At 51.8% G+C, this 22,993-nt stretch overlaps 7 protein-coding genes across 7 annotated transcripts; 5 read left to right on the top strand and 2 right to left on the bottom strand.

Annotated features, from left to right (window-relative positions):
* Positions 1–2,182: 2,182 nt before the first annotated feature.
* On the top strand, positions 2,183–3,981 carry N0V96_008711 (uncharacterized protein; the record flags this gene model as incomplete). The annotated part of the gene is made up of 4 exons (XM_053199038.2): positions 2,183–2,268; positions 2,514–2,760; positions 2,837–3,505; positions 3,577–3,981. 4 exons carry the CDS (start codon positions 2,183–2,185, stop codon positions 3,979–3,981), a joined length of 1,407 nt encoding a protein of 468 aa, XP_053043493.2.
* Positions 3,982–6,082: 2,101 nt separating this feature from the next.
* N0V96_008710 (uncharacterized protein) lies at positions 6,083–7,045 on the top strand (the record flags this gene model as incomplete). The annotated part of the gene is made up of 1 exon (XM_053199039.2): positions 6,083–7,045. One exon carries the CDS (start codon positions 6,083–6,085, stop codon positions 7,043–7,045), a length of 963 nt encoding a protein of 320 aa, XP_053043494.2.
* A 5,044-nt stretch (positions 7,046–12,089) lies between these two features.
* On the top strand, positions 12,090–12,806 carry N0V96_008709 (uncharacterized protein; the record flags this gene model as incomplete). The annotated part of the gene is made up of 1 exon (XM_053199040.2): positions 12,090–12,806. The coding sequence occupies one exon, from the start codon at positions 12,090–12,092 to the stop codon at positions 12,804–12,806; it is 717 nt and encodes a 238-aa protein (XP_053043495.1).
* A 994-nt stretch (positions 12,807–13,800) lies between these two features.
* SCD1_2 (Scytalone dehydratase) lies at positions 13,801–14,434 on the top strand (the record flags this gene model as incomplete). Its single annotated transcript, XM_053199041.1, has 3 exons — positions 13,801–13,831; positions 13,889–13,986; positions 14,045–14,434. The coding sequence occupies 3 exons, from the start codon at positions 13,801–13,803 to the stop codon at positions 14,432–14,434; spliced, it is 519 nt and encodes a 172-aa protein (XP_053043496.1).
* Positions 14,435–15,652: 1,218 nt separating this feature from the next.
* Positions 15,653–16,213, bottom strand: N0V96_008707 (uncharacterized protein; the record flags this gene model as incomplete). The annotated part of the gene is made up of 1 exon (XM_053199042.1): positions 15,653–16,213. One exon carries the CDS (start codon positions 16,211–16,213, stop codon positions 15,653–15,655), a length of 561 nt encoding a protein of 186 aa, XP_053043497.1.
* Positions 16,214–18,374: 2,161 nt separating this feature from the next.
* Positions 18,375–19,988, top strand: N0V96_008706 (uncharacterized protein; the record flags this gene model as incomplete). The annotated part of the gene is made up of 2 exons (XM_065758430.1): positions 18,375–18,612; positions 18,835–19,988. The coding sequence occupies 2 exons, from the start codon at positions 18,375–18,377 to the stop codon at positions 19,986–19,988; spliced, it is 1,392 nt and encodes a 463-aa protein (XP_065612823.1).
* Positions 19,989–20,357: 369 nt separating this feature from the next.
* MAM33 (Mitochondrial acidic protein mam33) lies at positions 20,358–21,338 on the bottom strand (the record flags this gene model as incomplete). Its single annotated transcript, XM_065758429.1, has 3 exons — positions 20,358–20,544; positions 20,619–20,915; positions 20,986–21,338. 3 exons carry the CDS (start codon positions 21,336–21,338, stop codon positions 20,358–20,360), a joined length of 837 nt encoding a protein of 278 aa, XP_065612822.1.
* Positions 21,339–22,993: the final 1,655 nt, after the last annotated feature.

Genomic DNA, 22,993 nt, shown 5'->3' with positions numbered 1-22,993 from the left:
GTTCATAAAGATCGTTTTAGAGGGAGGTGCGGGCTGCGCTCGTCTGTCTGGCAGCATCTTTGCGGTGTTTTGATCTGAGGGTTGTGGACGAATATCACGACCTTCACTTTGAGGTAAGTGTGTTTACATGTAACTATCTGCTAATCGTCTGACTTTGATTGATCAGAACTGCGAAATAAGGTAGAGATGCAGATGCCGCCGTAGCCTCTCATTCCTCCCATGTGCTCGAGCTTTGTTTCCTCCTTCTGGTAGTTTCCACCTCCTCCTTCTCACCAGACGTGTTTGAAGGGGTAAGGCTTGAGTCAAGAAAAGACAGAGCGATAGAGAGCGCGCGCGCGCGCGCGAGAGAGAGAGAGAGAGAAGCTTGTGATGGCGGCTGGATTAGACATGTGCGCGGATGATTGGTCGCAATCCGGCCCTGGCGTCGCAAGGCTGCTTTGCTGTCTGCGGCGGTCCGGACGCGGCTTTTGGAGGTGGTGGATGGGAGCGTGCCTTTCTAACCCGACTTGACACCTACCTTGATTGGTCAAGTGAGTACAATGTTGATTACTGCGTTGTCTTACTGGAGCTGGAGAACAGCTTGTCTAATTCTTTTTGTGTGTTTCCTGATGGTATGTAAAACATTATCGAGAGTTCTCTGTTGTTCTCGAGTGGTTGCTGAAAGTCAGAGGTGCAAGGCCCCTTGGTTTCTGATGTAAGGGGAGATGTCTTATCGCAGCTCTTATCTGACTCGAAAGTATGTTTCTGGCAGTTGTTCTGGAAGGAGAAAGGACGGTCGAGGCGTTATCAGAGACTTTTAGTCAGTGCGACTGCTTATCGGAGACAACCACAACAGGTGGGATTCAGCGGTCTTGTGACCCATCACGTCATATTTGGCACTGTAGATGGAAGTACTTGCTCAGTACTGCCCCCCAAAGGCACACACGCTCGACTTAGCTACAGCTATTGGCTGCTTGGCGCTGTGCCTCGGTGCCCATCCTCCCGCTCCCCTGGTCAGATTGCGCGGGTTTAGCGCTCTCTGTGCGGCGTCACCACTTGCCTTCCCGCTCCGATGCATGGAGCTCTGCTGTTGCTTTGATTGCTGATGCTGCTGGGTGGTGGGTGGTGCTGCTGTTCGTAGCCTTTTGGGTGCCGTGCATGACATTTTTACGTACCATTCTGGGGCATATGGTTTCGCCTTCGGTTCATCTCTCATTTCATCCTCTTTTTTTTTCATCCACCGCCATTTCCAAAGTCTTTGTCTATTGGTTTTCGTGCTGGGGGAGAAAGAGAGAGAAAACAATACCCCAAATCGAACGAACCTTCTTCTCTGCTCCTGAACCGCGTTTGGGTTGCACCTTTTTCTTTTTTTCCGTGCTCGTCCTGCTGGTTCGCCATCCATCTCCAATACAGCAACGTCTGTAGTATTTCATATCCAGATTACCTCACCTCACCTCACCTCACCCGTTGTCGCCCTCCAACATTGGGTATTCGCAATAGGCCATACGAAGCAACGGTCTAATTTCCTTCTGCGGGATCCCATCACCGCATAGCATACGTATCTGTACGCTGCGGCGCGCTGCGCACGAGTCGGACGACTGAAACGAAACGGACACGCGCGCTCACGCCTTTGGAACCACCTCGCCTACGGAATACCCTACCTGTCCAAACAAACGTACCCGCAACAACGGTCATCTCTCCTTCGACTCGGAGTCGAGCATCCAAACAAAAACCTTACTCTGTCATCATCTCTGGTCCACATCTCTGGATCTCTACTGCAGCCGCCAAACCTCGTGGAACTACTACCTTACGTCGTGGTGTGGGTGTGCTTGTCTGTCACTGTTCGGTTTCTCTTTTTTGGCCGTTCCCATCTCGGCTTCGCAACCCCGCCAGCCGTTCTCGGCACCCCACCTTATCGCAGCCAAAGCCGCTATTTTTCGCCTGGGCGATTTCTTGGTTGAACAGTACCTTTCACGCAGTACCTTACCTTACCTTACCGGTAGTAGGAGAGAAGCCAGGCCGCCAAGCAGCGAATCAAACCAAAGGCGGAAGAAAGGGAAGCGTCGTCATCGGTTCCTCAAACTCTCTCTCGCTACTCCGAAAACCCACCGACCAGCCGCGGGCTTGTTTGAACCTCTCGCCTTACCCTCCACAACCAAACCAACCAACGAACCCCTTGTTCTGCGATCTCGAGACTGCAACCATGGCTGCTGCAGCTGCGCATGATACGCCTGAAGAGCCTCAGAGCGATGGCTCCAAGCTCAAGACCTTTATTGGTATTCTGAAGAAGTGAGTGTATGCCGTGTGTGTTGGGTGACGTCGTTCGGCGGTTTGGCTTGCATGCGCAGTGCTTTTTGGAAATCAGGAGGCGAGTTTCTCTGCTTCGCGGGCGGGGATGCGTTGGCTGATGGGCGACGATCCCTGGAGGGGTAAATCTGCGATCGTCACCTCATCAGGCCTCCAAAACTCCAGAACCAGACGGACGAGAATCGTCAGGAAAGTGGAATCCGTGCTGACTAGCCTCCTTCTCTTAGGTTTATTGGTGTCGCCGACCTTGCTGCCGTCCGCTTCTCTCTCCCGTCCCAACTCCTCGAGCCGACGCCGAACCTCGAATACTGGAACTACCTCGATGCGCCCAACGCCTTCGTCGCCATCGGTACCGCGGACGAACCCCTCGACCGCATGCTCGAGGTCTGCCGGTTCTGGTTCACAAAGGATTTGAAGTACGTCAAGGGAAAGCCTTGCAAACCATACAACTCGTGCTTGGGAGAGTTCTTTAGGGTGAGTTACCGCCGGTCCTTCCTTTGCATACTATGCGCCTGTCATGGTTTATGACGCTGATGGAGGATGCGATTAGTGTAACTGGGAAACCGAAGATAATGCGCCCAAGATCAACACAACAGCCCTCGGTAGCGGCGCCGGTAGCAGCTCGTCAAGCTTCAAGTCGGCCAAGGCAGACAAGAACGCCTCGGCCGTCTCCCTATCCGTCCCGCAGCACGGCAACACGACACCTGAGAGCAAGCCCCTCCGTATCTCATACCTGACCGAGCAGACCTCCCACCACCCGCCCGTAAGCGCATTCCACATCAGCTGTCCCGAGCGGGGCCTCTCTGCCCGCGGCTTCGACCAGATTACGGCAAAGTTCACGGGTACTAGTGTGCGCGTGTTGCCTGGCGAGCACAACCTCGGTATTTTCGTCACGCTCGAAAAGCGCGGCGGCGAGACGTATCGCCTCACTCACCCCGCGGCGCATCTCGGTGGCATCCTCAGGGGTAGCTTGAGCGTCAGCGTCAGTGAGATGGCGTACATTACGTGCCCGCAGACCAAGCTCAAGACGATTTTGCACTACATTGAGGCTGGGTGGCTCGGCCGCTCTACGAACCGCGTCGAGGGCATCATCTTCAAGTACGACCCCGAGAACGATGACAAGGTCAACATTAAGGACGTCCCAGAGGCCGATATTGTCGCCCGCCTGAGCGGCCCGTGGCGCGAGAAAATTGAGTTTACCCTCGGCCCCAAGCCAGTGGTGAGTTGCCCCCTCCCTCCCTGTCTTCCTTCGCCCACCTCTGCCGCATGAAAGCTCACAAGAATATGCAGAACTCTCACCCTGCCGAAGCCCGCTACACAATCATCGATCTCGCACCCCTCAACGTAGCGCCCAAGGTGCTGCCCCCGAAGGAGAAGCAGCTCGAGAACGAGTCCTTGACGATGTGGGGTGGCGTCACTGAAGCCATCCACGCGAAGCAGTTCTCCAAGGCGACGCAGGTCAAGGTCGAGCTCGAGGAGCGGCAGCGGGAGCTGGCCCGTGAGCGCGAGCGCACGGGCGAGGTCTTCAAGCCCGCCTTTTTTGAGCAGGTGACGGACACGGGTGGCAAGCCCGAGTTGACGGATAAGGGTAGAGAGGTGCTCGCGAGGGCGCAGAAGGGGGAGTGGGACATGAGCGATATCGTTGTTGTAGAAGCTCCGGCTCCAGCTGCGGCCCCGGCTACGGAGAGCAAGTAAATGGTTGACGTTGTTGGGGAAAGAAATTAATTGGATTAGAAAGGCATACTGAGCGCCTGGGACGCTGCATCGGGCCCGTTCCTTGTTTCTCTTTCTTGGAACTCCTCTCCTTTGTCTCTCTTTCCAGATCATTTGGATCCGTTTGATCCTGTTGACCTTTCCTGAAGATGCATCGCTCGCTTTTTGCTTTTTGGAAGTTTTTTTTTTCTTTTTCTTTGGTTGTTTTCTCGTTTCATGATCCCTCTCGCTTGAAGAATTCTTGCATTAACGATGAGGGGTCGGAGGGTGTTTTTGCGTTGCATGGTGTGCGGATGGGGGAGAGGAAGAAGAGGAAGAAGGAATAGGAGGAGGAGGAGGAGGAGACCATTCACATTGTTCGCTCTCGGGTGTGGAACATTGCGACTCATACATACATATACATTCACACACAGAGAGAGAGAGACACACACACAAGCCTTATTCTTGAAAGGCGGCGTTGGGATTTTTAGATGGTTTTTATGTTTTATTGGTTGAGTATTTTTTATAGTAATACATTTCATCAATACTTTATCTTGCATGATTGGACTTGGGGGTCGGGTGATTAAGGTGGGGATAGACATCACAGGCATATGGTAGGTAACAAGTGTCAGTCATATTGCGAGGAAACTGAGTTTGTGAGGAAAGCTTGGCTTTTATATAGATCTGAACAGGAGGGGTGAAAGCCAGCGTTTCTGGACAGCCTCCTGTCTTGTGATGAGATGGCTTCAAAGTAAACTCTATCTCAATAGACAACTTGAAGGAGAGGGGAAGAAACCTTGTTAACGCGGTGTTGGGACGGACATTCGCTTTCGGATGGCGGAGCGGACGTGTTGGGTGCCGATGGCTGCGTGCTGCCCGCCGAGTCTGGCCTGGCTCCGTGCGGTTCGGCCCCGCTTTCGGGAGGGGGGAAATCGGGGGGTTTGTGGACGTCCCTGATTTGGTGGTCGATCCGGAGTTGGATGTAACCCCTTCTTGACACTGCATAGGCACTTGACTTGGTACTTATGTTACATATTGCAGTTTTATCGCAAAGTTTGGGGGGGTTCCAGGATAGATATAATGCTATGGCATGAGAGGATAGACGTTTTTCGGTGAATATGGCGCGCGGGATGCAGGTGCCGTCATCCATGGTTCATGAAGGTTGTACTATTATCCTGGTCCCTCGTTGAAGCGCAGATTTCGCAGGGAGTAGGAAGGCTGGACAGGCCGGGAAGAGATTGTTTCATGCTCCTCTGCGATGTTACCTACCTTGGAAGAGAATTCTTGTCTACTTGTTGGTAATGAAAATGGTATTCTGTATCTCGTATATGATGAGTCTCATCCCATCCATTCCAAGATACCTAGAACTGATGAGTTGTCTACCTCTCGGGTAATAACGAGTTATACGGGATCTCAGAACTTGTTGTCTTCAAGCTAAATGGTATAGATGTCTGGTTAGACGCAAGAAACCAACTGCTTTGCCAGTACGAGGACCTACCCAGCTAATGTTTCAACGCTTCAACTTTGGACTCCTTGCATCCGGAACGGCTACTATGAGACAACGCATGAGTATGAACAATGCCTAAGTAAAGACAACAAATAATGATCTAGGAGAAGCGTCTTTGTCCGTTCATCAAAGATTACTTCATCGACCTGATTCTTCAAAGGGGGGATAATCACTTTGTTTGCAGGGTCACAAAGACCAAGCTCACGGAACCAATGATGAAAGGGGTTTGAGGATGAGGTGATATATAAAGTCAGGAGACTTTCAACAACTGACAGACTACACATCTCTACAAGATCAACCACTTCTCGGATAATAACATCGATCAGCATTTGTTTCATATTCCTGGTTGAAGTACTGCTTCTTGCCGGGACTGGCTCGCGACCTCGCTTCACCTTTGCATCGGCATCGACTTCACCTTTGAATTGACTTACAGAAATCAATTTTCTAGCCAACTCCAAATTCACTCTTACAGCCTGTCTTCACTCTCAATAGCATTCAAGCGGCAGGCACTTCCAACTACGCCCCCTCTCCAGTCTAAGTTTCCTTCCTACTTTCTCTCAACCACAGCTCTCGATCCCAACTAACCCCTCCCCCATAATGATGGCTGGTAAATCCCAGAAGAACCAGGCACTGGCCACCACCAACGAATCAAGTGATTCAAAAGGCGTCGTCCCCCTCGAACTCTTCCTCGAAATCGCAGACCGCTACGTCGAATCCGCCTACGCCCAAGCCGCAGCCGAAGTCTCGACATGGCACGTGGAAGGATGTTCGGACGCCATCGACTCCATCTACATCAGCGACAACCACGCCTACGACTACGCCTCCCAGACGAAGCGCTGGTGCCTCGTCAGCACCCTCGCAAACCTCCGCAGCAAGCGCGTCTCCGACATTGTAGACAAGACCTTTTGCAAGTTCCCGCGCCACCACCACGTGCCCCGTCACCACCGCACCCCGGCAAGCGCCACAGAATGGTCTACTGCAGGACAGAAGAGCAACGCCATCGCCGACCCGCCCAGACACGCCTGGGTCCTCCCCGACATCGACGTCTTCGTCCTCGATTTCAAGGCCGCGGACCGACATAACAACGCAGACGGCGAGAACCCAGAACCCCTGGAGAACGCCATCCTCCAGCCCTCAGAGACAGCCGCGGTGGGGCCGCTGCGCATGATCCGCAACGTCAGCAGTAGCTTAGAAAACCTGATGACGGCGAGCACGAAGCAGATTCGCGCCCTCGCGGCCTTGCCGGAGTTGAGGCGCGTGCAGACGTGGTGCGCGATCCAGAGCCCCGTGCAGCCCGCCGATCACGAGCAGCCGCTGCACGACCACACGGCAGTTTTGCCTGTTGATCCGGCCATCTTGCCTGACCTTGCTGCGGAGTTGGCGCTGAGCGATACGCGGCTTCTGTTGTTGTGGGAGCCGTTGTTTGATGCTGGTGTGAAGATTACGATTCAGCCGAGGTATGCTTTGCGTGGGGAGATTGAGCTCGTTCGTACGGACGGAGGTCTGCGTATGAGGTTTTTTGAAGAGGAGTGTAAGTGCTATCGGATTGGGCTGGAATAGTGTACGAGAGCTTGGATTGTGGCTGTCAGCGTAAGTTCTTTGGAGTTTGTGGATGTGTACCCTTTGACTCCAGGCTTGGGTAACCGATTCTTATACTTGGTGGTATACGCAGTGGGCGGGAAGAACCGAGCGGAGGAGGCTAGACAATGAAATTCTTTGATACCCCGATATGAATCAAGTCGCTTGCGAGAGCCCCTGCTTTGAAGGTGCCTTGGTGTCTCTCCCAATCCATGCCTACCACCAACCGGATCTATATGGATAAGTACACGAGGCAGCGTTATCTATATACTGTAAAGTTGAAGACGGTGAATGTGGATACTCGTCGAACACGTCTCTAGGGTCACAGGACCGTATGGATAGCACGAAATTTACTTGAGATCTTCGACTAACATAGTACTAGACGGCACCCACGTACTCTCCGGATGTTGGTGTGACTGCTCTCTTTCCTTAGAAAACCGTAAATGGAGTTCCTGAATATCTTGGCTACAGTCGATTGGATATATATATATATATCAGATTATCAAGGTATACGTTTGCTTTTCGATGCTGGAGGTCGTCAGGGTGTCTCAAATTATGCTTTCTGCTCTGCCTGTTCTCGCTCGAAACCTCGGTTCTCTGTACCAAAAGAACCCCCAGAGATACATTACTTGACCCAAACTTAAAGAAACCTGCTCGAGAAGGTTATTAGCGCCATGAAATCTACGCATACATTGCTATGTAGAACAAAAAGAAAAAGGCCTTTCTCCGTCTACCACCACTACAGCGGCTCACCTCGTCTCTTTCCCCATAATTTCGCAACATAGACGCCTTCAGTACAAGCAGTGCTGATCCTGACTATACAGTGTCGACTAAATCTTGCGCCGCATTGCTCTTCACTTTCGTCATCTTCTTTGACACTTTTGAAAGACCAACACCCGCCCCCAGCCTGAGTCCCTCTCCACGGCTGGACACTATGCGCTGGTCCACCAAGCTTCACAATACCTTGCAGCGTGTTAAATTCGAAATCAGAGGCACGACTCTTCCCAGCGGAGTTCTTCCGTACGAAATATGGCTCGCAATCGTCGATGCCGTGGTTGACGACTTGGAATCAACAGTCGAGCCATTATCATGGGTATTGTCGGGGTTCGAGTCCGAGAAGGTGACCGATGAGAATCGCTGCCTCCTGCTTGACCAAAGCAAACACCCCTGGTCTCACAGAATTGAGCATTTCTTGATTGACGACGCTAGAAACTGGGAAAAGAGTAAAGTCAAGCATCGACAACATGCCATGGAAGTCCTGTATAACTTCACACTGGTCGACCGCAGAACTCGAGAGATCATAAACAGACGATTACCGCAATGTACCTTTCTTCATCGAAATTGGTTCGAGCGTAATAGGCCACTGACGAAGCCTTCGACGTCAATACGAATCGTCCCGAGCATCGATCAGTTTGCTTACTCTGTCAAACGTCCGGTTCCGCAATCTCTCATGAATCTTTACAGGGCTCTTTTTAGTCGTTGGGAATACCACGGCTGCGTGGAACCTTTCTCTCATGTTCAAACGATACTGCTTTCTGCGATTCTACTCAGGCCCGGCTGGGCTCATAATCTCAAGCACCACTTTCGGTATTTACAGAAGATGCCTAGTTTGAAGAGTGTAGAATTCAGAGCAAAACGAGAGTACAGGGAAGCGGATGAAACTGCCCACTATGCAGTGGAGGACAATCTTCTCACTTTTCTGCCTGGGGATAAGAGTTCGGATATGGACGAGATCATTCCGGTGTGGAAGTGGCTCAAAGACAGAGGGGTGAGGTTCACCGTGAGCCATTCAAAGGCTTTGGTCGAGTTTACCTGAAAACACCTTCAGTCGTTTCCACGAGGTCGCTTTCACAAGACGCGAAGGGATGTTGGTGAAGAGTAAAAAGGGGTGAAATATGCCAGCAAAAAAACTCAGGTATTTATGTGAACAAGACATACCCAGAAACTTCGACGGCCTGTGCTAACGAATATTGCAGTGGCTTCCTCTCAATTTTGATACTCGGGCGATAACCGGAGCCCGCCATAGTCTTTGGCCCCAAACAAGCAAGGTCAGCCGGGAATCAACAGAGAGGCAGGCTACACAGTTGTAAAGCGCAATCACTCGTATTGCTAATGGGATTCGAAGTTGCCTAAGAGGTATGGCCTTAGATATGCTAGAAGTACGGAGTATGCTGTATATGGACGGCGCTCGAAGGATTGCGGCCGACGGGTTTCGACAAAATGGAACTCGACCAACTGGATGTTTGGCCTACGTCAGACGTGGACATACGGATTACTCCGTAGGCAGAGAAGACAGGAAGACTCCGGTCCAGTGAAATGATCCGCAGATTAACAAACTCATTGATACGAGATCTGGGCGAAGCGACTCGACTCAGCCGCACTTGATGGATACCGCCGCCTTACAAAATCACCGGGGATAGCGGCTGGTACCTGGGTTCCTTTCTCGCTCTCGCGCGGCTGATTCAGCGTTTACGTGTCTCCTCGCCACTTCGCTTACTGAACTCTGAATTGAATGCAAGATTGTGATGTCCCGTGAGCCTGTGAGGTGACTGGCGGTGGAGTTATGCCTGACTCGCCGGGTCTATGAAGGCCCGAGGTACGGGAAAACTAGAACCGGAAGTGTTTTTGACCTGAAAGCCGTAAAATCCTCTCAGGTATACGCAAGGACAAGAAAGAGCTCAAACCAAGGCCTACGTCCATGCATAGAGATTCCCATAGGATCAGTAAACAATCCTATTCGTACTCCGTTAAAGTTGCTTAGACAGACGACGGTGGTTTCTGCATTGGCCAATTGGTCGGTCAACCGGGTTCATCGGGGGAAAGCAGTCGAAGCGATGGGGACTGTGCGGATTGCAACAGGAAATCGTGACAGAGAAATGGAGACATGTCGAAGCGAACTTAGCGAAGAAGGCAGAGAGGGGCAAAGTGACACCTTGGCTCAACTCTGTACCGGCGGGATGTAACCGGGGCGAGTTCAACCATGTTGATTTCGCAATCTCGGAGGCCCACCTCGAATATACCATAGAGAGCGGCATATACACCCCCAACGGACATGGTGTAACTCGATTGAGAGATTTTCTGTCTAGCAAACTTATGCAACGTAAAGAGTGGTTTGCGGTGCCACGGTGCTTACTAGTCAACTCTAAACAGCTCATGACGAAAATAATTGAGAGATTTGTCGAAGGTGGTCTGAGATGTACACGTGCTAGGAGAGACATCAGACGAACTAGTGTAGGGAAAGGTCTAGGCCAACATTTTGCATGACACGAACCACATCCATTTCTCCCAGTCACCAGTACCAAGACGCCGGATCCAACGGCGCGGGAATGTGGGAACTCCCAGCCCCGGCCCGTGTAAGCTTTGGGTGCCCAGCTTGGCCAAGTCCAAGCCTCGGTGCCTGCCAAAGACCATCGATCGGCGGGATTGGCTCGAACCAAAGGAGCGGGAGAAAAGGGAGGGAAGGGAAGCAAGGAGCTTAAAGCAAAAGAGAGACTCAAGGCCTCGAACGTGATCGATGATGATCGATGTGAGTCTATACTAATTTAGTAGTGGCAAAGCTGATCGTTTGTGTGCTTCTGGCGATGTTCCAGAGCGAAACGCCCCGACAAAGACTTTGTGTCTTTTTTTTATTTTTTTTATTTTTTTTTTTTTACCCCTGAGTGAAGGCTTGCAGCCGAAGCTAGAGTTTGAAGTTGTTTAATGAGGGAACAAAAAAGCATTGTGCAATGTTTGATTGGCTATACCCCGCACCAGACTACCACTTGAGTTCTCGCCCAGGAGCTGGGCTTTGCCATCCATGACGCCTTTGCATCCCACTTGACGGGATGATCGAAGCATAATAAACAATGTCCGTTCGGCTGCAACTTCATTAATTAGACGAGAAGAGAGTGTCAGAGAAAGAAATGACGGGTGGGGTACTCCGACATAGGCGAACACAGCCAGATAGGGTCTATCGTACTCAGGACGGGTAGTTTTCTCTCTCACTTTCTTCTGTTCTGGCTCCCTCGGACACCGACGCAATCGTAATTGAATGAGGCTGTGAAAAGAGGATTAGAGAGTGCCATGGTAAAGAAGACTCTCAGGCTTGTTTATTAAAAAGAGAGGGTGAAATTTGACAAAGAGATTGAGACATCGAGTGAGTCGAAGAGTCGAGAACTGGTCATCATCCCTGAGCAGATTTGGTTCTGGACCGCTGCCTGGACCACACGCTCGGCCCCACATGGGGTCCCTTCCATTTACCGGCAGCAGCTAAATCCACTGATGTGACATAATCTGGTAGGGCTACGTCCCAGAGAAATCCTTGGAGATCCTGGTGTGGTGGTGTGAGACATGTCGACAGGGGCGAGTTTGTTGCTGCCCGGTCGAATTTAAACCACTCATCTGGGGTCGTTTCCAATGTCAACGTATCCACTAATACAATGGGCACCGTTGTCTGATCCAACTTCCGCGCTTCCGCGGCTCCTGCAAAAGAAGGGGGAGGAAACTCAGGAAACTGTTGGAACTTGGAAAGACTTTTTGACAATGTTGTTGGTGTGGGGGGACACTCCAACACACTAGATCCTAATCCCTTCCAACTTCCAGGCTCCCCCCGAATGCCCTGGTCCTATCAGGATGCAAAGGAGATTCGATTATTCGTAAGTGCTCTCTCCAAAGGGCCGGGAGTGTGAGACACCACGTCTTCTAGTTTAATATCTCTGATGTGGAGGCTTGCATACGGGAGATCATCACTCGTCTCAAGTTGAATACTGCCAGCGGCAAAATATCCCGACATCAGCAGGACCGGGGGCAAACAACTCTAACTGAGTAAACACGATGCAGAATATATAATATCCCAACTCTCGCGTTCCTTTCCTATTGTTTCTCTTTTCCTCCTTACCCAAAATCGACCTTTTGCGTCTGTCACTCTTTTACACCCCAGCGGTACTCATCGACGCCTTGGCAGGTTCCATCCTCCGTTCACTCCTTCAGATCAACATCCAAGAATCCCGGTGATTTCCAAAGACCCCTTTTCAACCAAACCATCAAAATGCGTTTCTCCGCTGTCGCCGTTGCCGCTCTCGCCACCCAGGCCGCCGCCTGGAGAGGCCAAGGCCCCCCATCCGGCTCCTATTGGGGCTGGGGTAACACCGGCGTCGAGGCCAGCAAGGCCGCCGACGACTGCTCCGGCGCCGAGGTGACCTCCACCTCCACCATCACCCTCCCCGCCGCTACCGCCCCTCCCGCCGCCACTTCCGCCGCCCCGGTCGTGACCCCCTCCGCCGCCGCCCCCGTTGAGGAGGCCGTCAGCACCACCTCCTCCGCTGCCCCGGCTGCCACCACCGCTGCCTCCAGCGGTACCTCCGGCCTCACCTCGGACCAGCAGGCCGCCCTCGATGCCCACAACGCCGCCCGCTCCGACGTCGGCGTCCCGGCCCTCGAGTGGGATGCCACCCTCGCCTCCAACGCCCAGGAGTGGGCCACCCACCTCCTCTCCGTCGGCTCCCTGACCCACTCCCAGGTCTCTGACCAGGGCGAGAACCTGTACATGCAGTCCAACACCGACAGCCCCTACATCAACGCTGCCAACGCCTGGATCGCTGAGAAGTCCTCCTACAACGGCGAGACCATCTCCGAGTCCAACTACATGGGCTTCGGTCACTACACTCAGATCGTCTGGAAGAGCACCACCAAGGTCGGTCTGGCTGTTGCCACCAACTCCCAGGGCACCTACGTCGTCGCCCGCTACTCGCCCCCTGGCAACTAGTAAGTTTTAGTCTTAATTGAAAACAAACCGCCCGAATAGACGACTAACAAGAGAAATAGCCTCGGCGAGAAGCCCTACTAAACGTCGACAAGGACGCCGCCATTGGACGGACTTTGAAAAATGGCAAACGGGATCATGCAGCGACAACAAGGCAGGGCACCTGTTCTGGTAGCTACGTTGGCTGGGCCGAAAACACCAACAACTCTTTTCATTCTTGGACATTTTTTGTGTACTTGGGGTTGAGATATTTTCCCACGACTTGATGTCGAATCCATTCCAGGTCTAGGCCGATCGAGAAACGAGGAAAAGGGGGTAGATCCTGGGTCTATTTTACAAAACCAACCGCCCTTTGGCGAATTTCTTGCATGACTATAACGAGGCATAGTGTAAATGCCTCACGATGCAACTCCAATTTTCTTCAGTGATGTGATGTGATACTTCGATGGCACTTGGTTGTGGACACATTTGGAGCGGGTGTTGTATTACAAAGTGAGACTCGGGAACTTCTTCTCATTGTGGCTTTAACCGAGTCGCCCGGCGCCTCTTTTAACTTAGTGCTAGTCGACGTCTGGAGCGAATCGGCTTGGCATACAAAGAACATGTGCGAATGCCGTGTTTCGTCGCAATACGTTGACACAGCCGCCCGATAAATTTGTCCGGTAGACTTCTCCGGGAAGTGGAGGAACGGCAAGTGGACGGGTTACACCCACGGTCCCCCGCTCTCGATAGCGACGACCAATTTCATAGGCAAAGTGTCTACTTTGAAGATGTAATCGTGGAGAAAGCAGATTCCGGGGTAATTTAAGACAGCTTATATTCTTTTCCTTGAAGATTAGGGATACTTCTATCAACTCCCGGTGATTCATTCCCATGCTCCATCAAAGTTTCATCGCACGAGCTGTTCCTCCTCATTTGACTTCCCTCGCGAATTACACAGATCGGGCGATAGTTTAATCTACCTTATTTCATCATTATACTCTATAAGTTAGACAAAATGACATCTTCTATTAATATTACTTTCGACGGTAAACCAATTCACCAGGTTTGACTGCCCATGATGTGATACTGAACAAGTACTCTAGATTACCTCGGGTTGAATGCATGCCTTTACGAGTGGGCAGACAGCTACGACACAAAGGACTGGGACCGCCTTCGCAAATGTATTGCCCCTACCCTCCGCGTAAGCATATCGCCCTCCCTCTGGTAACACGCAACCTAACACAACCCTCATTCCAAAGATCGACTACCCCTTCCTCAACAAGATCTGGGAAGCCATGCCCGCAGAAGACTACGTCGCCATGATGAGCAGCAAACCCATGCTCGGCAGTCCTCTCCTCAAGACGCAACACCTCGTCGGTGCAAGCCGCTGGGAAAAGATCTCAGAGACCGAGGTCGTGGGCCATCACCAGCTCCGTGTCCCCCATCAAAAGTACACTGACGAGACGTTCAAGCATGTCGCCGTCAAGGGACACGCGCATAGTAGCAATAAGCACTGGTATAGAAAGGTCGACGGCGTGTGGAAGTTTGCGGGGCTGAGTCCCAAGATGCTCCTGACCGAGTATGATTTTGCGGCGGTGGCTGCCGAAGGGCGTGACTCGCTTTTGGCTGGGGCGGTAAAGGATATATGATGGATGATGGCGGCGTGAGATCTTTGGAGTGCTTACATGGTTGGTTGGAACTTTACAGAAATTTAAACGGAGTTGTCATGCCTGCCTTTGCATCTGCAGCTTGAGAGTAGAACTGATGGTCAATGAACCATTTTGAGAAGCATAGGACTTCGCCTTCGTCAATGCTGCTGGAATCCAAACTAATATTGGCCTTATATTGCTCGGCCTTTTCATCGAGTGCAAGGCGACTTTCCTTCCTTGGTGTTATCCGAAGACTGCTCATATGCGAGCCATACCGGAGCATCTTCTCTGAGATTCACGTGCATAGACTGATGGTCTTTGCACCTCACGTGGGTTCCGGCATACTCTCCTTTCGGCAGATTTGGCGCAGCGTTAATGCCCAATCAACTACTAGTATTAGTCCATGTACGTAAAAAGCTGCGTTAGACATCGTGATATTGTAGGAATGCGGTTGCGGTTATTTCCGTGTCGATCAGGATGATCTTGTCCATGATCTGCATTGAGCAAAGTCGAGAATGCACTACCTACTAGTGCTACTGAAGCCGCGATGACACCTTCTAGAAACACCCGCTAGCAAACTCATTGGACGAGCTCAGACTATCGAGCGACGAGGACTGCCCGTGGGTAGTTGATCTGCGAGCAGAAAGGGCCTCCTCTTGAACTCCACGTTCACACTCACAAGGTCAGTCGCGCTACCGCCAGTAATTTAGCCGACAAGGCACTATATCATGCCGATCGGGGCATCCGTTTGCAGCACTTACTGCACAGGAAGCGCTTCAGATCGATAACGATGAGGTCGGCCCCCGCCAGTACGACCTTACAAACCTTATTGCAAGTACCGTATCGCCGTTGAATGACTCGAGGAAGCCTGCCGCCTGGCGATATGCCCAGGCCACGCCGTTTCCGGTGAAAATGATGGCTTCAACGTGGTAATACACGTGCGAGTCGCCTGTCACCGTCATCGTGCTACGTGACTAGCGCCAGTTGGTTTCAGTCGCCCAACTCCATAACATGCCTCCCGTCGAGTCTACAGAGCGAAGTCATCTTCAAGACAACGAACAGTACTTTGAATGGCCATTGATCAAAGATACATTGAAACTAATGAGGAGATAAACAGCAAGATATACTCGACATTAAACATTGAGAAGGAAAAAACAGAAGGATTCAAGAACATGAACACCCCATCCCCTAGCCAAAGACCGCATCATTCGTGAACTACTACTGAGCTGGCTTCCTCCCAATGGTGACTGTGTACTTGACAAAAATCCCCTCCTCCGCCGATGAAGTCTCAAGACACTCCTTTGTCAATTTCAAAACATCTTCATCAGAGTACAAGTCCCGCTTTGTCAATATCTTTCTGAGAAGGTCTGGGAATGCCTTGAGAAGAGTGCGTTGCGCATAGCACCCGACTGCAGCGCTGGGAATATTCTTCTCGGACGGCATCATTGAAAACTCAAACGATCGCGTAAGAAGCACTTCGAGCCCGGCGGCTTTCATGTGATCTCCGACATGATCACCAACTAGGATATCCAGTCCCATAGCCTGCGACTCCTCTAGAACTGCTTGATGCCAAGACCAATTTCCGCTGAGCTTTGTCTGTGTACCTTGGCGGTAGTACTCCCAGGAGCAATCCTGGTGCTCGACGATGGCACCGGGCTTCAAGAGGTGGTGAACGCGTGAAAAGTACTCTTTCCAGTCGTCGATCGCGAGGAACAGCATACGCCCGAACACGTAGTCCAAGCTTTCTTCCTGAAGTCCCTGCTCGGACAGGTCGTCCATGATGTTGCCTTTCAAAAAGGTGACATTGGTCGGAGCTGAAGCTTTGACATGGTCAGGGACTGCAGACAGATCAATCCCGTACGCCCGTGAGGAAGGACATTGTCGTGCTAGCTGGGTCGTGGCTACCCCAGTTCCACATCCGATGTCGAGGATTTTCGACTTGCTCGGGAGAAGTCTCAGGTCGAAGAGAAAAGGCTTCCCACCCAGCATGGACTGGATGGCAAGTGCTTGTTCATCAAGACGAGCTTGCTCCGGAGTACTGACAGAGTAAGCTCATGTTCTTCGATTCGAGACGCCTCGGCAGGGTTTTAGTAGTACTTACTCATTGGGCAAAACGTACGGAGATGAAGTGTTATGATACGTGCGTTCAGCGTACTGTGATGATGTTGCCATGATGATTTTTCAAAGGTTTTGCAAGCTTGAAAGAATAGGATGGCTGGTTGAGTTACTGTTGTGTTCCGGCTGAACACTGGGCAATATGTGTAAACAGAAAGCAAATTACGTGATAGAAATCCATGCCCCTTTGCAACTTATATAGATATTAGGCTCTAGACTCCAGGCGTGCAATCGACGGCAAATGCCGTGCTATTGAGGGGTAAACTGTGCTTCCATTGCCTCATTAGTCGAAACCTTGTCCCAAAAGTAGTCTTATGTTAATTGGAAATGTTGAGCAATTACGCGGCAATCGAGGTAGATCATCCTCACTATTCATCATGGGAAGCCTACTCTGAATAGCTTCACTTAAAGTTTGATGGATCCTGCCATTATTGTAAGTCGTGTAGTTGAGGGGTAAGTCCTTTTTCCACGGATAGCTCGAACCTTATCCTGAATGCAGCATTTTGCCAATACGAATTTGTTGAGTCATGAAGATAATCAATCTCACGATCTACTTACGATGAGAAGCCTCTGTAGCACGTGTCTGAATAGCTTCACTCTAGGTTTGAGACATGCCAGGGGGCTTGAGCAGTATGAATATGCATTCGCTTGAATTTTGGAATATCTATTCCGACGGATCGCCGGCGTCCGCTTGTGAAAAAGAGGGATAAGCACGTAAGGTAGTGTCCTTTAGACTTCTCACGATACTGGGCAGAAAAATCAGATTTTAGACCGAAAATCAGTCCAGTTGCATCCGACGACGAGAAGCTAAGAGGAACATAGTTCGCACCGCCAATTTCCCAAGGAATGTGGGTTAAATCATGATTGCAGCATCTTGTAGCACTGCTGGAGTTCCCTCCGTGCGCTTGACTTGAATAGCAGCGGCTACGGTTGATCTACCTATGTACACCACATCGTATAGAGACAAGATAAGCAATGATCCTCAATATTCGCGCGAGATATCCGAGTGCATGAATCGTGTTGAGAGAAGCCCTCTTCAGTCTTCAAAATTTTAGAAGCTCGCAGGTGGCTGGGTGTCTACAGTGAATCGTGTAGAACCCTTAAGACCGTGAGGGCACGAAGGACGAGGTTGAGGAGCGAGAACCGCAGCCTACTTGCTCTAGTTCCTCGTTCATGGGAATATATAAGTTGAACTGCTCAGAACTAGACTGGTATGCCTCGCTCTTGCGCTCTCTGTCACTCCTTGATACATCATCTTCTACCCAATTGAGCACCATCCACTCATCCCTAAGCTATATCTTGTTTAACTGAGGCGGGTCCTACAATCATGTTGATGGGACATCTTCATCTTGTGTTCGGGCAATGGAACCACCTCCGGCAGTTGCTCGACTCGCATTCCCGTGTCGTTGTAGACGGCCAGACTTTATCACTCTCTGACGTGGTAGCCGTCAGCCACTATCACGCCGCCGTCTCTTTGACATTGGATGCCAATATCATCAATAAGGTTCACGAAAGCACTACTCTGTTACACCTAAAGCTCCGCCAAGGTGCCACAATCTACGGCATCACAACAGGATTTGGCGGAAGTGCCGACGTGCGCACTTCTGATCACGAAGAATTGCAGAGAGGGCTACTGCAGCTTCTCCAAGTGGGTATTCTTCTACCTTCCGACAAAGGCTCAGATCTTCATGGCGAAAGCCATCTTGGAATGCAAGCCTGGAGAGGGCATGCCCTTCCTACCTCCATTGTCAGAGGAATGCTTCTCGTCCGGGTCAACTCTCTGCTGCGTGGCCATTCTGGTGTCCGTCTAGAAGTTCTGGAAGCAATGTTGACCCTGCTGGATAACCATGTCATTCCGATAGTCCCACTGCGTGGCAGCATCTCAGCTTCTGGGGACTTGATACCTTTGTCTTACATTGCCGGTGTTTTGGAGGGCAACTCGGATGTCTACGTTGCTGTCGGCGCGCAAAGGCCAAAGTTTATGACTGCGAAAGAAGCCTTGAAAATGATTGGCCTGGAGCCGGTGCGGTTCGAAGCCAAGGAAGCTCTGGGTATCACAAATGGTACTGCTACGAGCGCCGCAGCGGCCTGTGTTGCCATGCACCAGGCTCATCAACTCGCCACGATGTCGCAGTTCCTTACCGCTATGGCAACCGAGGCACTACGAGGCCGGCAGTCGAACTACCATCCGTTCATATCCCAATGTTGACCGCACCTGGGCCAGGTGGAGGCCGCTGCCAACATACTACGTTTTCTCTCCGGATCCAAGCTGACCAGAAAGGGAGACGACCATGCCGAAGGCCTCGTCCAAGACCGATACCCTCTTCGAACCGCGCCCCAATGGATTGGTCCCTTGCTTGAAGACTTGATGCTAGCTCAACAGCAAGTACAAGTTGAGATCAACAGCACCACGGATAACCCCCTCTTTGACGTCGAGACCGAGACCGTACATCAAGGAGGGAACTTTCAAGCGCTAGCTGTCACTTCTGCCATGGAAAAGGCCTCATCCTCCATGCAACTATTGGGCAAACTCATGTTCGCTCAATGCACAGAGCTTCTCAACGCTAAGCTCAACGACTGCTTGCCGCCCAACCTCGCCGCTGACAACCCGAGCAAGTCATTCACAACGAAGGGGTTGGACATCACCATGGCAGCGTACATGTCTGAGCTGGCCCACCTATCCCACCCCGTGTCCGCGCATATTCAGAGCGCAGAGATGAACAACCAGTCGATCAACTCGCTTGCGTTGATCGCCGCTAGGAACGCGTTGGAGATGACCGAGATCTTGTACCTCATGGTGGCAACGTACATATACGCCCTCTGTCAGGCTCTCGACCTGCAATGTCTCCATCTTGAGTTTTGCAGCGTGACAAGGCCCGCGATGCTGGAAGTTGCCCAGAATTGTGTCGGGTTTCACAGAGCTGCTGACGGAGCGGACGACATTGCCCAGCGCTGTGGCGAGATCCTGCTCCAGAAGTGGAACGGCCTGGCCAACCTCGACGTGGAGGACCGAGGTCGAGCTGCTGCGCGAGAAGCGAAGGGTGAACAACTTGAGGTCTTGGCCCCGTACTTCGAGGGCATGCATCCTGAGGAGTTGATCATTGCCGTCAAGGCCATGGACGCTTACACAAAGCAATCCGCTGAAAGAATCAGTCATGAGTATCGCAAGACACGCTTCCGCTTTCTGGAGAACCCCAGCACAGGCACATATCTCGGGGTTGCTTCAAAGGCAATCTATATATATGTCAGGAAAACTCTGGGCGTTCCGATGCATCGCGGTTTGCAAGACTACCCGCCAACACTGGAAATCAATGAAAACCTCGGGGAGCCGGGAAAGAAGACCATAGGCACCTTGACCAGCGAGATCTATGTCGCCTTGCGCAGTGGGTCAATGCACGACTTGTTGATGTCGACAGTTTCTAGCTTAGACTTTAAATAGGACCCTGAGCAATGTGAAGAAATGTTGTGCTAGCTTCAATGGTTTTTCGCCAAAGAGCCACTCTCTAGTCTCTACTATACTGTTGACCAAATGCTTAGTGGACCCAGTGCGCTACATGTGTGCAGGAGAATTTTTTGGTATTACAGTTTCTTATGTGGGCAACCGGCACGCCGGCCAGGCCATGGTTTGATATGGTACATCGTAGAGTGGAAAACAGCTATAAGACAAGCCAAGAAGGTCCTTTTCCAGGTGGGTTTTTTTCGTATCATCTTACACTTTGCACGCGCGCCGCGCCATCATACATCATTGAGTTTCTTTCTTCCCAACAGATTTTTTTCCTTCCAAACAGAGTCATCATTGAACTTGAATTTAGGCGTTGACGAAGCCCTTGACGTTGTTCAACCACCGGACGTACTCGCGCTGCTCCTTGACGTCAATGTAGTCGGGCGCGAAGACGGCCAGGGCCTGGGTAATGCCGCGCTCCTCGAGGTAGCGCTCCATCAAGATCTGCAGGTCCTCGTCGAGGCTGCCGAAGGGGGGGCCGGGGTAGATGTCGCTGCGAGCATGGGCGACCTCGGCGTTAGAGGCGTGGGCGAGCTTGCCGTCCTCGTAGTAAAACATGTTGTCGACGACGATGGCGCCGTCTGGGCGGTGGCGTCGATGTTGAGGGCGCCGGGGGTCTTGCCAGGCTTCTCGACGACGATGCTCAGGCGGCAAGGGGGAGCGGCCTCGTCGAGGTCGCCCTCCTCCTCCTCGAGCTGCTCCTCAGCGTTGGCAGAGCGGGCGCCACCGGATGACTGGACGCCGGACTGCTTGTTGGGGTTCTGGACGTCGGACTCGAACTCCTCGTCCTCAAGGGCTCGATCCTGGTCGTACATCTCGGGGTCGTAGTTGGCAAGGTCGGCGATGGAGAAAGTGATTGTGATCCTAAGGGTTTTCTGTTAGTTTCCCGTTTCGCAATGTTGGCTGCTAGACAATGCTGGGGTTGCAAACTTACTTCTCCTCGCCAAACTTGCGGGTGAGCTTGACCTCCTCCTTGCCAGGGGTGTCGTGGAGCTCAAAGGGGCTGTTGTCGATGAAGTCCTTGACGCTCGCGGGCAGCTGCTCGTTCTGCTTGACCTCCTCCTCGAACTGAAGCTCGCTCTCGAGCTTGGCGACGAGCTCAGCATCGGTCTCACCGGCGGCAGATTTCCTAAAGGCAGAGCTGGAGAAGGCTGATGCGCGCTGGGTCTGAACGGCAGCGCTCCATGAGGAGGCCTTGATGAAGGCGCTGGGGCGCGCAGTCTGTCTGAGGGAAAGGAGAGTGAAAGCTCTGGGCGCTGAGCGCGCGACGGATCTGATGGAAAGCATGATGGGCGGTGGACTGAGGTGTTGCGTTGAGAGGTCGTAATGGTTGAGGCAAGGAGAGATGCAAAAGCTTGTTGGAGGAGAGTGGAGGTGGATTGGCTGGATCTGCCAGGTCGCAAAAAAGCTTTGGAGAGCTCCCAAAATTTTTGACATCAGATCACACTTCGGCGAAACGTTTTGCCGGGTGACACCGGGCCTGGGTGGAGCGGAACCGCCAGGGACTGGACAGCAGGGTCCATTCTGCAAACACTTTGTCATATTCAGGCACCAGACCAGAACTCCACTGCATCTGGAATTGATCCACAGAAGCACCTTGATTTTGATGTTATCGATACGGAATCCGAGCTAAGCTTCAATAGGTAGCAACAGGATCCAGATGTACCGACCCCCAGAATTCGCCGTGGGAAGCCGGTCTCGTCTTCAAGAAACCACCTCAAATAACAAACATCAAGATCCAAGGAAATGGTACAAATATTCCCAGCTGACCCGCAGCTAGCCTATAATGAAATGGCTCTCGAGTTTTCGCCCTCCTCATCCAAATTACACCGTTTTCCACTTTCCTTTGTCCTTCTCTCAGTGAAGACTGATGTGGCGTGACACTGGTGATGGCCGGGGGATGCGACGGACTCTCTCTTTACACTTCCAACAGTGATTTCTGGTACAGCTGCGGTCACTACCTATGCCGGCATCACAGCTTCCAAAGACGCCGTTCTTCTTGGCGAGGAAGCAGGGTCTTTCCGATATGAGAACCGTATCTTGGTGACTGCACACGTTGCAGACGCGGAGGTGTGTGATGTATTTGCACATAGTTTGCTAGGTGTCTATATAAGCATTTATCTTGAGTGCGTCAGATTTTGAGAGAGGTGGCTTACATTACTGAGAGGCGTGGCTCAAAGATGGATGGATGATTGGAAGTATAAAGAAAGATTGAAACAGCTGTAAAGATCGGCGAGACGGTCGGGAACTGAGAATTGCCGCAGTTGTCGGGTATAACACTCCAACGGTGATAGATGGGAGCGTGGAGACCCAGAGAACCGGTTCGATGATATACCCTTCGATATGGCCGAGCGATCCTGCATGACGGGAATGCTCCCATCGATCCAGCTCATCGATCCAGCTCAGCAAGAGCCCGGCCACGGGCCATTGTTGTCCAACAGCATGATGCTATTCTCACTCTAAGCGCCCACCAGCATCTTGATCCTCTCTTCTGCGACATTCTCAGACGCTGCTGCGTTCACGGCATCTCACCATTGTGGGAAGAGCCTTGGATCGAGTAGAGTAAATGAGTTCATTCCGACCACAAGACTCTGCAGGTGTGTAACCGTCGAAAGCCTTGCAGAGGAGTAGAGCAGCGGTGTAATGTAGCACTTGGAACTCGAAAGGAAAGCTGGGTTTAGTTACAAAGTAGGAAAACGATTCGTTAGCAATGTGGTCCCAGTGACCTGGTCCAGGAGGCTTGGGGCAGATGAGATGCATGATCTTGGCCAGCTTGGCCAGTCTGGCCATGGACAGACGACACTGTGGGAAGACGTTGCGTTGTGGAGCTATAGGATCAGGACCTTTCAGTTCCCGGCATCATCGTGACTACCGGCGTGCAACATGGAAGTAAGATGGTTGGGCGATCTGGGACGAAGATGATCATATAATACTAGGCTACA

Source organism: Colletotrichum fioriniae (assembly GCF_027942845.1).
Source record: "Colletotrichum fioriniae strain IMI 355084 chromosome Unknown scaffold_11, whole genome shotgun sequence".
In the NCBI taxonomy this organism is placed as follows: Eukaryota; Fungi; Ascomycota; class Sordariomycetes; order Glomerellales; family Glomerellaceae; genus Colletotrichum; species Colletotrichum fioriniae.
Note: the sequence above shows the minus strand (reverse complement) of the source record. Positions and strands in the feature narration are given on the sequence as shown.